Below are 17,090 nucleotides of genomic sequence, written 5' to 3'. Positions count from 1 at the left end.
AAAACAAAAAGCTAGTTAAGTGAACATGAGCAAAATTCGTGAGTTGAGAAAAATTAATTTAATTATAATATTTGTTAAAGACGTTTTTTTTAAAAAAGCTCCCATAATTAAAAGTATATATAATTTTAACGATAACCTCCAGTACAAAGGATTTACTGTGAGATCAGTCTCGAGGCCCGTGGGAAATATTGACCTTGCACGGTACAGCTTGGCCATTGAACTTGAACCCATGTGAAGAACTAGGCGTGACTTATAATGCTCTATCTAACCTCAATTTTTTTTTTAACAAGTTCCGTGGGGAGAAATCATATTAAAATTAGCAACAATATGAAGTCGTATAAATAATGTAATAAGCGAATTGTTTATATATCCGTGACTTTGTAGCAGTTGAGCCTGATAGAAAGTATCAACACGATCGTCGATACAAGTGTTCACAAACTTTGTTATTTCATGGTCGTTTGTGTTGCTTGCTACATGTAAAACCACTAAATATGATCAGTATCATTCTTTAAAGAGTTGTATTATTTCAAATACGTCTTTTAAATATCCACATAGTTCTATATTTTATTATTATTATTACTATTATTATTTATGTTATAGTTGGATTCTATTCTTCGTGACGTACACTGGTTGATTACAATGTCGTTTTCTGGGCGTTTAGTAATAATAAATATAAATATTTGTTATTCACTAAGTCATTTTCATCCATTGTCCTTAACTTTTAATTTCAATACATTCTGACCAGAATTCTAGCATATTAAAAAACGTGCTTCTTTAAATCATGTTTATAAGTACTTTCGTTGCAACAAAACCTATTTGTAGAGAAATGATTTAATCCTCACAGAACCGACTTGTTTTCATAGCTCTCACTACTGGTAGGGGCCGCATATTGCATCACATTGAGTAATTTTACAAATTTTCCTTTTGCAACATTCAACGTAAAAAAAGACCACCCTAAAATATTGGATGAGATTACTCATTTTTTATGATGAGAACAATGATTATTTGTGAAATCATTTGTAATATTATTGATGGTTTTTGTTATTTATTTGTGTGTACACTAATATGTTGTTAGTGGTTATGTATCCAACAATAGAAATGGATCCGCAAATAATTTGGTGCATAAATACTTGGAAAAAATTATTAAAATTTGTGTCCTCATCGGTAAGCTTAACGGTAAGGGTGGGCATATAAAAGGTGTTCACTGACACACACACAAAATTTATTTAGCGATCGAGGAAATTTTACTATAAGGCCACATAACTGTTTAAACAATAGAGTGGCTGTTGTTGTTGTTCTGTAGTGCATAAAAAATAAGTAGCAAATAAGTGGAAAAGTTACACGAGAGCTGAATAGGTTAAATTAAATATTTTACTCTAAAAACGATAAATGTAATGTCTTCTTGGACAATACAAGACATGAAAACAGAGATAAACTAAGGGCAGATTATTAGTTTGCAAAGAGGCGGTGCTAATATACGTTGATATTAATATATACGGGCCTGGCATGGCCAAGCGCGTAAGGCGTGCGATTCGTAATCCGAGGGTCGCGGGTTCGCGCCCGCGTCGCGCCAAACATGCTCGCACTCCCAGCCGTGGGGGCGTTATAAAGTGACGGTCAATCCCACTATTCGTTGGTAAAAGAGTAGCCCAAGAGTTGGCGGTGGGTGGTGATGACTAGCTGCCTTCCCTCTAGTCTTACACTACTAAATTAGGGACGGCTCGGTGCAGCAGGCTAACAACCTACTCACTTAAATACCTGTTGAAGAATCCGCAAGCGATTGCGGCCCTATGTTCCTTGATGGAATCTAATGGTGAATGAATGAAATGAATGAATTAATTAATATATACGAAATAATATTTATTGCATTAGGTTCCGCTCCCAAGTGGTATATCTGCGAAGTTACACCACCAGAAAACGGCATAGCACAGATAGCTCTTTGCCCTTAACAACAATAGCCTCTGGTTTAATTTATATTGACTAAAACTAATACAGAGGACGCTGCGTTAAAGTGATAAGAACAAATAAAACTGTAATATTTCAACATCTTTGTCACAGAATATTTCTTCATAGAAAGACGGTCTCGATAAACAGATTGTAACAAATATCAGTAAACAACCTTTGTCTTACTGATGTTACTACTAACCCTTTTTTACCAACTTATTATAAAACAAAGGTCATATTATCCAACTCTTGCCCTTCTGATTAACTCAAATGTATATATAAAGTTTATTGTATAGATATGACTGGTATAAAAAATCGTTTATAAAAACGATACTTCGCTGATTGTATATGGAAATACTTGGTGTGACGTCACTAGACGATCGGTGGGTTTTGGTTTTGTTATGCAAGTCCATCTATGGAAAGATTATCCGCTGATAACTTCTAGTTCTCGGAGAAGACTTGTTTCGATTTGCTGAATAATTATAAAAGATCACTAACCCCTCAACAGTTTGCATTCAGATCACCACATTTGTGCTTGAACTGAACAAAAATGGAAAACTGACTATACCACGTGGTTTGTAAGAGGCTTATAAATGTGCGTGAGGTTCTGTTAGAGTTAGCATAATTAATACTAGTTTGCTATTATGTCGTAACTGTTTATTTCACATCCAACAGGCCTACCGAAGTAATTATCACGTGAAGAAGCGTTATTTATAATCAAACAAAAGGGCGGAAAGACATAAAAATACATCTCGCGCAGTGAAATGAATGACAGTTTTGAAAGCAACATTTTATATAGTTCTTACTTTCTAACAGTTAGTGAATTGCAAATTGCGCATGTTCAAGAAGAGACCTTCAGTAAGAAAATGAGTGTAGTGTAGTTAACTTGAGAAGAAATACACGTATATGCCGAATCTTTTACAGCTGGTGTGTAAGATAGAAATTTAAGAGTGAATTCCGGGGTTTAAAACATCAGCTAAAACAGATGCTAAAAATATCGGCACTTACGTGGATTCTAAACTAGTTTAGCAAAATTCCAAAGTTAAATATTAATATTAGTTTCACTGTGTTGGTATTTGGGTATTGATGTTGTTAAATACCCAGGAGGGTCAGGTACATTTGACCTCTTCCTCCCTCCCGAACGATTATAGCGTCTGTCTTTAGGGTTTTTTGTTTTTTTTTTAAGCTTTGGGCCAGAGTAAAAGTATAACATCATACTCAGGCCTATTTCAGGGCTCAGTCCATGCATGGACGAACAATAAGTTTTTTTTTTATTTCTCTTGTGTTTTTTTTTCTTCATTTAATTTACCCTTTATATAATAGTACGTTTTGAAGGCCGCCATTTTCCCTTCCTTTCATCTTCTCCGCTACGACTAACGAGAGATACGTGTCTGTGATTGGCTTAATGGAACACACCTCTGTACTCATGCGCTTTACGTGTACGTGTTGTCGCATCGTATCACTAGAGGCAGTGCAAATTCGCGGTAAGGCATTCAGAAAAAGTATCTGTAGAAATTGCAAATAGTTATCTATGGAGAAATACATCGCAATTGTGCTTAATATATACGTGGTAATAGTCTACGTATTCTTACCCATGGAACACGTGACACTGGATAGGAGCAAAATTATTATGCCTCTTTAACAAACAAATGTATTAAAATAGACACAATACTTTCACATACTTTAAATTACTTTTTTTTTGGATATCAGTAGCGATCCTCTCTTTCAAAGGAAATAAAATGAAGTATACACCTATAACACCAACAATTCATTACTCCCTCCTCTTATGAGTGACATTCAGATATGAACATGTGAAAGTCTGTAACCGCCTTTTTTGTTAGAGTTTTTAAAGGTATATACGTAATATATAACACAGAGAGAGGCAGTTGCAAATTTCGAGAAAACATGCTAAAAACGTTAAAATTTTGTCCAAAAATTTATGTGACTTTTGTGAGCGTGTGTCCGAATTGTACCGTGAAGCGAAGAAGATACGAACATTTTAACCATTGAAGGTCAGTTATATCGTTTGGAAATTTAAACATTTTGTTATTGGGCTGCTTTCTTGTTACGTACACTTAACAAAATACAGACCAGTAAATCCGACTTATTATCTCACGTTGACCTGGTGAACTCTTTTATTTAAGTTATGTCCGAATAACTGTTCACAGTAACTGGTAGCTGTCAAATTATTTTCTTTTTAAATGCTTTTGTTTGTTTTTGAAATTCGCGCAAAGTTACACGAGAACTATCTGTGCTAGCCGTCCCTAATTTTGCAGTGTAAGACTAGAGGGAAGGCAGCTAGTTATCACCACCTACCCCCAACTCTTAGGCTACTCTTTCACCACCGAATAGCGGGATTGACCGTCACATTATAACGTCTCTACGGCTAAAAGGGTGAACATATTTGGTGTGACGGGGACTCGCACCTGCGACCCAGATTACGAGTCGAGTGCCTTAATCATCTAGACGTGAAGAGTCTTCACCGAGGCAGACAGAGCGTATGTAGCTCATTGTTTGGCTTTGTACTAAAATAAATTATATTTTTATGAACATTTTCTCTATGGTGGTAAGATGTGAAGGGAAACAATATGATGATGGAAAACACGGCCGTGATAATTGGGTGTAATTGTTAACTAGTACATCTAACTCCCATGATTTTTTCCTATTTTATTTAAAACGTGGGTTAATATTTTAGCACGTTTGGATAAACATAAAAAGGATAGCTGGAAGGCAAGTTAGTACTTGAAGGGTATAAATCAACGTCACAAAGAACATTTTAAAGACCATGTGCAGTATAAGTCATTTCTGTAAACATACCATACAGCTACTGGCCTCAAGAAAGCCTTATTTCCTGATGTATGAAATGATTATTTTAGATTAGGCTGGGCGTGACTAATGGTTTTCATGTTTCTTTACCTTAAAACACGCTCCATACGTTAGGACTGTGGATGCACTACAAGAGTAACATTTACTGGCTGCCTTTTGTTAGTTAGTAGAGGGCAATGTAACTGGCTGCCTTCGTTTAGACTGCCAGTTAAAATTAGGGACACTTATGTGCAGATATTTGTTTGTGTAGCCTTGCAAAAAATTCTAAAACTTTCTTTATCGGGATCTCAAAGGGTAAGGTTTGTTAAGCTTCCATCACCAACAGTGTTTGTAGCGCTGTTAGATACTGAATGTTCCATAAATGATACTGTCATTCACATAATTACAATTTATATTAAACGCTTATCCTTTAAAGTAGTGTATAAATCGCTTCATTCAGTATATATCAGTCTCACATATCATAAACAGTCCCATATAATTCAGTACTTATTTTCCTGTAACATCTCTTCTGTAAAATCAAACAATTAAAACAAGAAAATTCTGAAACACACGCATCGTTGTGTTTTAACTATCCTGCCGTTTCGGGGAATACTGAATAACACATCTATATATACGTGTATTCATATAGATGCAGTTTCCAACAGTTGCAACTTTTCCTTCGTTCACGTCTCCGTCGTTGTAACGATAATTCTATCAATTACTTCATTTCTTTTCAGCTTGTCTTAATAATGCTTTTGTTTCTTATTATCAGAATGTCCAGCAATTAATGCTTCATCGGCTTGCTGATTTGTTATGGTAGTAATAATGACTTGTTCTATTTTTTTTCTCTCTCCATGTTATTGCTCTTCCTTCTTCCGTATCTTACTAACATTCATCTTTTTTTGTGACTATAACGCCCCCTAGCTCTTTATTTTTAACTAATAGTTTTCTCCCCTTTGCTAACAATTTCTACTTTTACTGAGCCCTATTGAAAATGTTCTATTTAAACATGATATAAATAACATAAAGCTCAATAAAATTAGTAAAATTTAGCTTTTTCAACCAATATTCCAATATTTGAAACTATTTAGTCACGACAGTGAGATACACAGACATCCTGGAATTGTGAAGTAGTAAAAAAAAAACCACTGATAAGTTGTCTTTCTCACAGTTTTTCTTGCACTACGAAAATGTTTCGTTTTGCTGTTCCTGTCGCTTCTCCTTTCTTGGAGAGTCAGCGTTATGTCTGAGGGCTCATTGCGTTAAAAGTACGGTTACGATAACCGTAGAGGGCAGAGCGCATATAGTGCAGTGTGTAGTCTTGCGCTTAACAACAAACAGTTCCTCTTACTACGTAACTTTTAATCTAATCTTTTTATTTGTGTTTTGACGGCTAGTCTAAAATAAGTTCTACTTTCGTTTCGAAACTTATCTTGATCCGTTTTATTTTTACGTGGTACTTTTGAGTGCGATTCGAGATAGATACACACGCCTAAAACTTTTCCTCCACGTGATTGCGCGTTCTAGTTTTAAATTTATGTGAATTTTGCCACCTGCAGAGCAATTTTATCGCTCTAAAAATAAAATAACGAAACGGTTTGATAAGTCGATTCACGTTAATAAAACCGAATCTGGTACGCTTCCTTCTTGATGACATAATATATTGCGAGAGAATGATCGCTTGAACAACGAATGTTCTTATGCCCTAGTTTTGTTTTTGTTTTTCCCTTTCTCGTAGGACCATGATCACATAACTTAACCTAACGACTTTCCATGTATCCATATTTTACTTCAAATCGAGTGACTACATAAATGAATCGCAATATTTAGACGTACATAAAAACAACGACAAAAACACTGCATGCCAGATTGAACTTACAAAAAACGTTTTTATACAAGAATACTTTCTGTTCAGGCTTACACAAAGGTAAGTGTTTATGATTTTAGGCCTATTTCTTATTAGGATTTTTATTCTTATTCGGTACCTCCTTTATTTCTTTACAGGATCGAGCTTTTATATAACACTTTTATCTCTTTCTCCCTCGTTTTCTTTTTCGTTATGAACTATTTTCTCTGCTTTCTTTTTTTTGTTTTCTTGAGGAATGCGGAAGTACGAAAACACAAAACAGATCGACTGACAACTGTCTCGCTTTGTTGCTTGTTTGACTGTTGTAACACATTCTGCCTCAGAACCTAGTAGAGTAGCCTAAGGTAGAATGAGATAATTATGATTTAATAAAAAAAATTAACGAAGTGATTTTGTTTATGTTGGCCAATTATTTCGGTTTATATATGATGCGGGAAAATAATATAGTTTGTATGTTTCACATTGGATGAGGAAACAAACACTGAATAACGTAGTGATATGTTTCAACTGGATGAGGAAACAAACATTCAATAACGTAGTGATATGTTTCAACTGGATGAGGAAACAAACATTCAATAACGTAGTGATATGTTTCAACTGCATGAGGAAACAAACATTGACTGAAGTAGTGATATATTTAAACTGATAAGGAAACAAACTTTGAATAACGTAGTGATATGTTTCAACTGGATCAAGAAACAAACAAAATAACGTAGTGATATGTTTCAACTGGATGAGAAAACACACATTGAATAACGCAGTGATATGTTTCAACTGGATGAGGAAACGAACGTTAACTATCGAAGTGCTACGCAAACATCACATCTTTACAAAAATAACTAAGAGTTGACAAGAAGTCCAGAAATAACACACAAATTATTCACTTTCTCTTCTCGTTGTGACTAGTAGTGTTACTTCTCTACATTTTGATCTTCTCGTTGTGACTAGTAGTGTTACTTCTCTACATTTTGATCTTCTCGTTGTGACTAGTAGTATTACTTCTCTACATTTTGCTCTTCTCGTTGTGACTAGTAGTGTTACTTCTCTACTACACTTTGCTCTTCTCGTTGTTACTTGTAGTGTTACTTCTCTACTACACTTTGCTCTTCTCGTTGTTACTAGTAGTGTTACTTCTCTACTACACTTTGCTCTTCTCGTTGTTACTTGTAGTGTTACTTCTCTACTACACTTTGCTCTTCTCGTTGTGACTAGTAGTGTTACTTCTCTACTACACTTTGCTCTTCTCGTTGTGATTAGTAGTGTTTCTTCTCTACTACTCTTTGCTCTTCTCGTTGTTACTTGTATTGTTACTTCTCTACTACACTTTGCTCTTCTCGTTGTTACTTGTAGTGTAACTTCTCTACTACACTTCGCTCTTCTCGTTGTTACTTGTAGTGTTACTTCTCTACTACACTTTGCTCTTCTCGTTGTGACTAGTAGTGTTACTTCTCTACTACACTTTGCTCTTCTCGTTGTGACTAGTAGTGTTACTTCTCTACTACACTTTGCTCTTCTCGTTGTGATTAGTAGTGTTTCTTCTCTACTACACTTTGCTCTTCTCGTTGTTACTTGTATTGTTACTTCTCTACTACACTTTGCTCTTCTCGTTGTGACTAGTAGTGTAACTTCTCTACTACACTTTGCTCTTCTCGTTGTGACTAGTAGTGTAACTTCTCTACTACACTTTGCTCTTCTCGTTGTGACTAGTAGTGTTACTTCTCTACTACACTTTGCTCTTCTCGTTGTGACTAGTAGTGTAACTTCTCTACTACACTTTGCTCTTCTCGTTGTGACTAGTAGTGTTACTTCTCTACTACACTTTGCTCTTCTCGTTGTGATTAGTAGTGTTACTTCTCTACTACACTTTGCTCTTCTCGTTGTGATTAGTAGTGTTACTTCTCTACTACACTTTGCTCTTCTCGTTGTGATTAGTAGTGTTACTTCTCTACTACACTTTGCTCTTCTCGTTGTGACTAGTAGTGTTTCTTCTCTACATTTTGCTCTTCTCGTTGTGACTAGTAGTGTTTCTTCTCTACATTTTGCTCTTCTCGTTGTAACTAGTAGTGTTACTCCTCTACTACACTTTGCTCTTCTCGTTGTAACTAGCAGTCATAATCTTAGCTTGAAAAAGAGACAAGAAACTTTTCCTCACATTCCTACCGTCCAAAAAAAATTCTTCCACCTGAAAGGGGGTGTACCTTACATCGAAGGACTGCCGTGAGCTGTGGCTTCATGCGTTAGCTGTGATGTTGAAAATTATATGTATACAAGTGTGTTGTGCGTGATTACACGGACATTGTGTCTTAAACTTTAAAAATGAGTCCGCACGAAGAAACATTAAAATATTAAGGTTTTCTAGCTTTTAACTAGTTCCCGCTATTATCAGACGGTTTGAGGTGTAGGAGGATGGAATTTAGGACACAAACACAGTTTTTAATGCCCAGCCACTTCTGGGAGTTATTAGATCACGAAACTACTTGAAACATGATTTAGTTTCAATGCGATAGAAACAAAAAGAAACAACAACAAAAAGGAATTTCCAAATAAAACTATATTTTCTAGCACTATCTATCGGTATCAGCCGTTTACTACTAATATAGTGATCAGGGTTGTAGATTATTTACATTCGATGGGGGGATGATTTTTGCAACCACTTATGTGGATTGTTCAATTTGCAAGTTGGTAATCTCTGATTACGTGAACCTGAAAACTGTAAACATGCAGTCATAGAGTAATCTTGTTGCCACGATACTTGCATATATACTTAGGCCTACTGACTGATACTTACAAACTATCGCTTAGATTGAAAAGCTTCAAAGCACGCTTTATTAAAGATGTGCATTTCGGCTACTGAAAAAGCCTACATCTAGGCCTAATTATGTAATTCGATTGATAAGAACATGATAATCACAAGAACAAACACACAATTTGTAGGCCTGAGATGCAATAAAACAATTCAAAGACCAAACTGTAGGGGGGGATGATTGTATGCACCATACCCCCACCTAAAATGAAGGGAGGATGTATCCCACCCATCCCTCCAGGATCTACGCCCCTGATAGTGATTTATTCTGTAGCATTCAACTTCCAGAAATTAATTTCCGTTTTGCACTGCATTCATTACTTTTAATACTGATTAGAAATTAATATGACAGTTTACGACATGCCAGTTAAATAAGGCATACTTTGGTGGATCAGTGGTAAGTTCACGGACTTTCGACGCTAAAAGTAGAGGTTCGATTTTTCCCGGTAGCCATACCGAAGATGAGAAATTGCGTATCTTTGCTCATAAACGATAACAGCCAAACAAGACCTCCTCCCCAGCGACTCAGAGTAACTGGAAAGACTAATAACGCTAAAAACTTGGTGTCGATACCCAAGATGGAAAGAGCACAGATGACCCATTGTGAAACTTTGCGCTTGAAAACAGATCAACACAACTATGTCAGACAATAATAGTTAGATAAGGGATGTATTTCTGGTTGAAGGTTTAATCACTTGATCGTCTCGGTAATACATTCTTAACTTCTTTTGATCTCAGTTTCGTCGATCTTCCCCTGACGACAAAAAGTAAATAAATTCCCTGTAAGATAATAATACAATATTCTGATCATTATATCTGTTTAATAATCACATGTTTACTTTATAGATTGATGTCACACTTATAACGATTACTGTATAACTTTCTTCATACATAAGTCTGTCAACTTTTGAATTGGCCCAACATGGCCAGGTGGTTAAGGCACTCGATTCCTAATCAGCGGTTTCGATTCCCAGTCACACCAAAATGGTCGTCCCTTTAGCCGTGGGGGCGTTATAATTTAGCGGTCAATCCTATTATAAAAGAGTAGTTCAAGAGTTGGCGGTGGGTGGTGATGACTAGCTGCCTTTTTTCTGGTCGTACTCTGCTAAATTAAGGACAGCTAGCGCAAGTAGTCCTCGTGTAGCTTTGCGCAAAATTCAGAACAAGCTTTTAAGTTACGTTTGATTTATTTTGTCTTAATATACGTTATAGTCGAACCAGTCATTAACAAGGGAACTTGTGAAAAATAGTTGAATATATTATGACTAAGCTTTTTATTGTGAAACATCAATGAGAAACTAGTTATATTAAATCATAATGTTAGGCTAATGAAATTACGTTTTAATCAGCGTTTCGTGACATATGAAGAAAAACTCATCAAAAGCTTTTGTTGTGTTATCATTACCTTCACCCGAAAGAATCAATAATATCCACATAAAAGAAATAATATGTTATCAGAAGTATTCAGTACAACAAAAATAGATTTTATATAATATATATAGTTCTTTACATTAAAACGTGTTTTCTCACTAATGTATAGGTATAACGTAGTGTTAGCTGAATATTCTCGTAGATTCACGTTTGCAAATTCTAGATTTTAATTGAGTACGACTTCAATAAATGTGTGTGCGATGCTATGTTAAAAAGAAACTGGCATAAATTATATTATGTATGAAATATATTGATTTACATCTGTCATTTTGATGACCAGTAAGTTTTATTTCGTTATAGCTACAGTCAAACCTCCATTAAAATAGTCCTCTATTGTCTTAGTGGCGAGTATGAAGGCTTATAACGCTAAAAATTGGGTTTCGATACCCGTTGTGAGCACAGAATCGATAGCTCATTATATAGCTTTGTGTTTAATAACAAACAAACTAATTTTAAGTTATTGAATTAACATTAATATATATTCAGTGGCCACTTTACTTGGCACATCTATCTACTACCAGGTTGGACCCCTTTTGCCTACAGAAGTCTGAATTTTTCGCAGTATGGATTCAACGAGGTGCTGGAAACATTTCTTAGGGACTTTGTTCCATGCCGACTCGATAGTATCACGTAGTTTTTGGAGATTTATCGGTAACACATTCATGCTCTATTAGCTTGAGATTTGGGGACTGTGTAAGCCATTGGAGTACGCTGAAGTCACTGTCATGTTTGTGGAACCAGCTTCAGATGATGCATGCTTTGTGACATGGCACATTATCCTGTTGGAAGTAGCCATTGAGAAACGGGTAGAGACTGTGGTGGTAAAGGGAATCACATGGTCAGCAACATTGCTGAAGCAGCTGTGGCATTCAAATAATGCTCAATTGGTATTAAGGGGCCTAATGTGTGTCAAGAAAACATTCCCTATACCATTACACAAACACCACCAGCCTTTACCGTTGACACAAGGCAGGATGGATTCATGCTGTGTACGCAAAATTCTGACCGTACCATCTGCATGTCACAGCAGAAATCGAAATTCGTCAGACCAGACAACGTTTTTCCAATCTTCAATCGTCCAGTTTTGGTGATCCCTTGTCCACTGTTGCCTTATTTTGCTGTTTTTAACTGGAACCCGGCGTGGTCTTTTGCTGCTGTAGCCCATCTGCTTCAAAGTTCGACACGTTATGTGTTTACAGATGCCCTTCTGAACACCACTGTTGTAAAGAGTGATTATTTGAGTACTTGTGGCCTTCCTGTCAGTTTGAACGAGTCTGGCCATTCTCCCCTGACCTCTCTCATTAACAAGGTGTTTTCGCTCACAGAAATGGTGTTCACTGGACGTTTGTTTTGTTTTTCGCATCATTCTCTGTAATCTCTAGAGACTGTAGAGAGTGAAAACTCCCAGGAGTTCAGCAGTTTCTGAGATGATGGAACCACCACGTCTGGCACCAACAATCATTCCCCCGGTCAAAGTCGCTTAGATCACGCAACTACCCCATTATAATGTTTGGTCGAACAACAATTGAACCTCTTGACTATCTCTGCATGCTTTATATACTGAGTTACAGCCACATAATTCGCTGTTTGGCTATTTGCGTTAAAGAGCTATTGTAACTAATAAAGTTACCACTGAGTGTAAGTGAGATATATTGCAACAGAATTCTTAAAGGCCATGTTGTGGAAATTCTGTGGTTAATATAGAGTTAAGACAAAGAAAAGTCGCGCCCTGCACTTTAGGTCCATTACAGTCGGTCAAATCTTGTTATTCGGCCTGACATGACTAATTCCAGAATTGGCTGTTGGTGTTGTTGTCCAGCTGCCTTCCATTTTATCTATCACTTCAAAAGTAGGGACAGCCAGCACAGATGTCCCTGGTGTATTATTGTGAACAACAATAGTAATTAAAGAATTTGTAGACATCGAAGCGACCAGCAAAGTATCATGTTTAACTTGTATTCGATTTACAAGTATAGTATTTAGAACAATTAACTTCAAACAATATTTAATAGTTTTAAATAAGCTGTCACTTGCATGTCAGATTTTCAGATTATATACTATTTATTCAATATTAAACTGGGAATATAGGTAAACACATGAATGGTTATATTTTGTGGAACATAAAAACAACACAATTTTCTCATTCTAAAGGTCAGACATTCTGGCGACACAAAAGTGACTTACTTCCTTGGGCTTCAAGAAAACACGATTCTTAGTTCGTTATTTATTTCTCTCTATCACGTTCTGAAGTAAATAACCTTCTAACGAAGGTTGTAGATGTGGAATTAGTCATGCAAAACGAACAGTGAAATAATGTATAAATATTTGATACTATTTGATAGGGAATTAAAATAAGAATAATTCGCAAGTTGATGTTGTTTGTTTGTTTGTTTGTTGTTTTGAATTTCGCGCAAAGCTACTCGAGGGCTATCTGCGCTAGCCGTTCCTAATTTAGCAGTGTAAGTAAGACTAGAGGTAAGGCAGCTAGTCATCACCACCCACCGCCAACTCTTGGGCTAATCTTTTACCAACGAATAGTGGGATTGACCATAACATTATAACGCCCCCACGGCTGAAATAGTGAGCATGTTTGGTGCGACCGGAATTCGAACCCGCGACCCTCGGATTACGAGTCGAACGCCTTAACACACTTGGCCATGCCGGGCCATCGCAAGTTGAAACGTGGTGATAATTTCATTTCATTCATACAAGCTACAGTGTGGATATATGAAGATTACCATCTTGGAATTATCAAAATATTCATGTGTCTAGAAGAGTTTGTTTTCAAACTATGCACTGAAAGTAATGTAACTTTTTGTTCTAACACTGCTGTTAAGAAGACGACAATGTTCCTTCTAAATTTCATTTCTCAATCCAAGTGCGTAATATTTTTTTGTGTGTGCACCATGAGTGCGCTATGAATTTTTTTTTTTTTGGGGGGGGACATTTTTAGAACATCGATCCTATTGGATCATTAGGCCACTTTGCAATGGTAGCAGTTCGTGTTTTTTGGCTTTCGGCCTATCATTAAGGCTATCAACGTGTTGAGTTCTCCTCATTACTGAGAATGTGCGCAGATGGAATATCTAGTTTTGAATTCCGCGTAGAGCTACATGAAGGCTATCTGTGCCAGCTGTCCCTAATTAAGCAGTGAAAAGAAGACTGCTACCAACGAATAGTGGGGTTGACCGTAACATTGTAAAGGGCGAGCATATTTGGTGGGACGTGGATTCGAGTAAAGCACCCCAACCACTTGGACATGCCGGGTGCGCGGATGAAATAATGAAGTGCGCACTTCATTGGTTGCTGTGCAGCCGTGCAGCTTAGAGAGAACACTGGGATATGATAGTGCATACCTGGCTATCTTTCGGACAGTTGATGATAGAATCGCTTATAACTGTTCTGAAATAAACATTTCACAAGAAACTTAAAACAATTTTTATGATGATATTTCGAACGAAATCGATGTGGAGCAAGTACAGCAAATAAGCTTGAAACCATTATTTGATAACATACTTTGCTATTTGTTATCTAACTTTTCATGGTAGGCCTACTGTGTTTAATTTTTTTTTTTTTTGCTATCCGTACGTCCATCAGATGATTCTTTGAAGTTATCATCAAACCAAGCCGAACTAACTCGAGTAATTTGAGGGTCGCGGGTTCGAATTCCCGTCACACCAAACATGCTCGCCTCTACAGCCGTGGGGGCATTATAATGTGATGGTCAATCCCACTATTCGTTAGTAAAAGAGTATCCCAAGAGTTGACGGTGGGTGGTGATAACTAGCTGCCTTCCCTCTGGTCTTACACTGCTAGATTAGGGACGGCTAGTGCAGATAGCCCTCGTGTAGCTTTGCGTGAAATTCAAAGACAAATAAACGAACTAACTCGATGTTAAAGTTGTATGTTTAAAAGTAATAAATTTTTTATTTGTCTTTCTATTTAGGAAATTTGCCCTGATCCCAGTTTTGTTCTCGATGGACCTGATCAATATGATATTAGCCCTGGAAAACTTGGTAAGCATTTAAAATTACATAATTATTAATAATCAGCCTTATCATACCTGTACAACGCTGGAGTTGAGAAAACACGCTATGAATAACATGTTCCAGTGTATCAATTTCCCACTTTTAACGATTCGTTTTAAAGAATATGTAACTGGAGATATCAACTGTAAAAAATAACGTTATCGTTTAAATTAGCATTTAACAATTGAGCATGGATGTGTATGGTTATACAGTTGCTTTTGCCAAAGTGTATGACTCATTTTATCGCCATTTGTAACGACAATGTATTCCAGACATAAAAACTTGATCACGAAATAATATTACTCAATTTATGACTGTCTGGAAGTAGTGTCTCATGAGCATTTTCAAGACGCAAACTCGGTAAAACAAATTAGGTACATTTTAACAACTATATTAAAAGGTTCCTCAGTGAATTGGGATTATAAGATAACGGGTGTTTTACAGCCACGAGAGCACTTTGCACGAAGATAAACCACTCTTGGCACGTGCTGCATGATAAGATTGTAAAATTCATTTGTAGTAATCAGAAGAAATGTCATTAGTATCACAACAGAGAAAACGTCTATTAAGAATCGAATTAGTTTATATTCAAGAGTTCAAGTCAACTTTTATCGCTTGTTTGGATCTTCACGCATCGTGTTGAGAAACGCCATTCAAATTAGTTTATTTTATTTCTGATTTTGATGTTTAAAGATACTTGATGATTTGTGTCATTTTCTTACCCTTATCAAGATCACACTCACACACAGGCCTGACACGGCCAGGTGGTTAAGGCACTCGACTCGTAATCTGAGGGTCTCAGGTTCGAATCCCCGTCACACCAAACATTTTCGGTCTTTCAGCCGTAGAGGCATTACCATGTGACGGCCAATCCCACTATTCCTTGGTAAAAGAGTAGCTCAAGAGTTGGCGGTGGGTGGTGATGACTAGCTGCCTTCCCTCTAAACTTACACTGCTAAATTGGGGACGGCTAGCGCAGATAGCACTCGTGTAGCTTTGCGCTATTCATAACAAACCAACCGTCATACCAAACCTGCTTGTCCTTTCAGTCGTGGGGGCGTTATAATGTGACGGTCAATTCCACTATTCGTTGGTAAAAAAGCAACACAAGAGTTGGCGATTGGTGGTGATGACTAGCTTCCTTCCATCTAGTCTTACACTGATAAAAATAAACAAACACATACATGCATCGCCGTTTATTTGTATACCACGAGTTCAAGAATTAACCTGACACATAGTATTATTAAACGTATTAAGGTCTGTCAAAATATTTGTAAGGTTTAGTCAACTCAGACTGAATTTCCATCAGCTGAAGATTGCTTAGTCCTATTTAACTTTTTTTTTTCGCTGTGGCGAATGGAAAATTTTTCTTGATAAAAGTTACCTGACATGCCATGCTTTATAATAATGTTTACCTTTTTAACCCAAAGAAAATAAATGCTCGAATTCAAAAGATTATTATCGATTAGTGTGTGACGAAATAAATAAGTTATTGCGATTTAGTTTTGAAATTTTGTTAACAGAATTATGGTTATAACACAATCCATAATATAAATTGGTTGAGAGTACACACATTCATATATATATATATATATGTGTATAGCAAATTAAATAATTACGTTTAAATATAGTTAAATAAGTGAGCAAAATTATGAGGAAGGATTGCATTAAAAACAGCAAATCCCAACCTTTGATTAATTATATTATAACCATCAATTTTTAAGCCATAAACAAAACACATTAAAATTAAACAAAATACGCTGCATATTTTAAAAAGATCCTAGGGTACAAGCTACAATGTGTGATTATAAAATGTATCCTAGGTTTTGGAGGTGACTGCGGAAGAAGGATCCCCATTGCGGTGGGGATACACCGTCTATCACTTTATGGTTATAATATATATATATACACGTTAAAAACTTCGCTGTGTGCGAATGTCTATCTTAATGATAGTCGAAAGAGAATTTCATAACCTGGAAAGAGTTTCATAAGAACAACAGTAAGCACCTAAGAAATAATACGTATGTAACATTTAATGATTTTGCTTTTTTCACAATTGCCTTGTTATTTCGTTTGATGTGTTAAAAATAGATAGATAGATTTCTGTGTTATTTCAAAATGAAGCTTGATATCTAAGGGATAAAGTTTTGTTCATAAAGACAGATCTTATCTACTCTGAATCAATAGTACGTCACCAGTATCCGCGCTTTTT

At 36.3% G+C, this 17,090-nt stretch overlaps 1 protein-coding gene across 1 annotated transcript in view; it reads left to right on the top strand.

The window, feature by feature from the left end:
- LOC143244326 (calpain-C-like) overlaps positions 1-17,090 on the top strand; it is a 94,001-nt gene that overhangs the window by 15,976 nt on the left and 60,935 nt on the right. The window contains exon 3 of the mRNA XM_076488788.1: positions 14,797-14,866. Coding sequence (XP_076344903.1) covers positions 14,797-14,866 — 70 coding nt within the window. The remainder of the gene's footprint in view (positions 1-14,796; positions 14,867-17,090) is intronic.

Source organism: Tachypleus tridentatus, chromosome 1 (assembly GCF_004210375.1).
Source record: "Tachypleus tridentatus isolate NWPU-2018 chromosome 1, ASM421037v1, whole genome shotgun sequence".
Taxonomy (NCBI): Eukaryota; Metazoa; Arthropoda; class Merostomata; order Xiphosura; family Limulidae; genus Tachypleus; species Tachypleus tridentatus.
The sequence above is the reverse complement of the archived record's forward strand: the minus strand, read 5'-3'. Positions and strand labels throughout refer to the sequence as shown.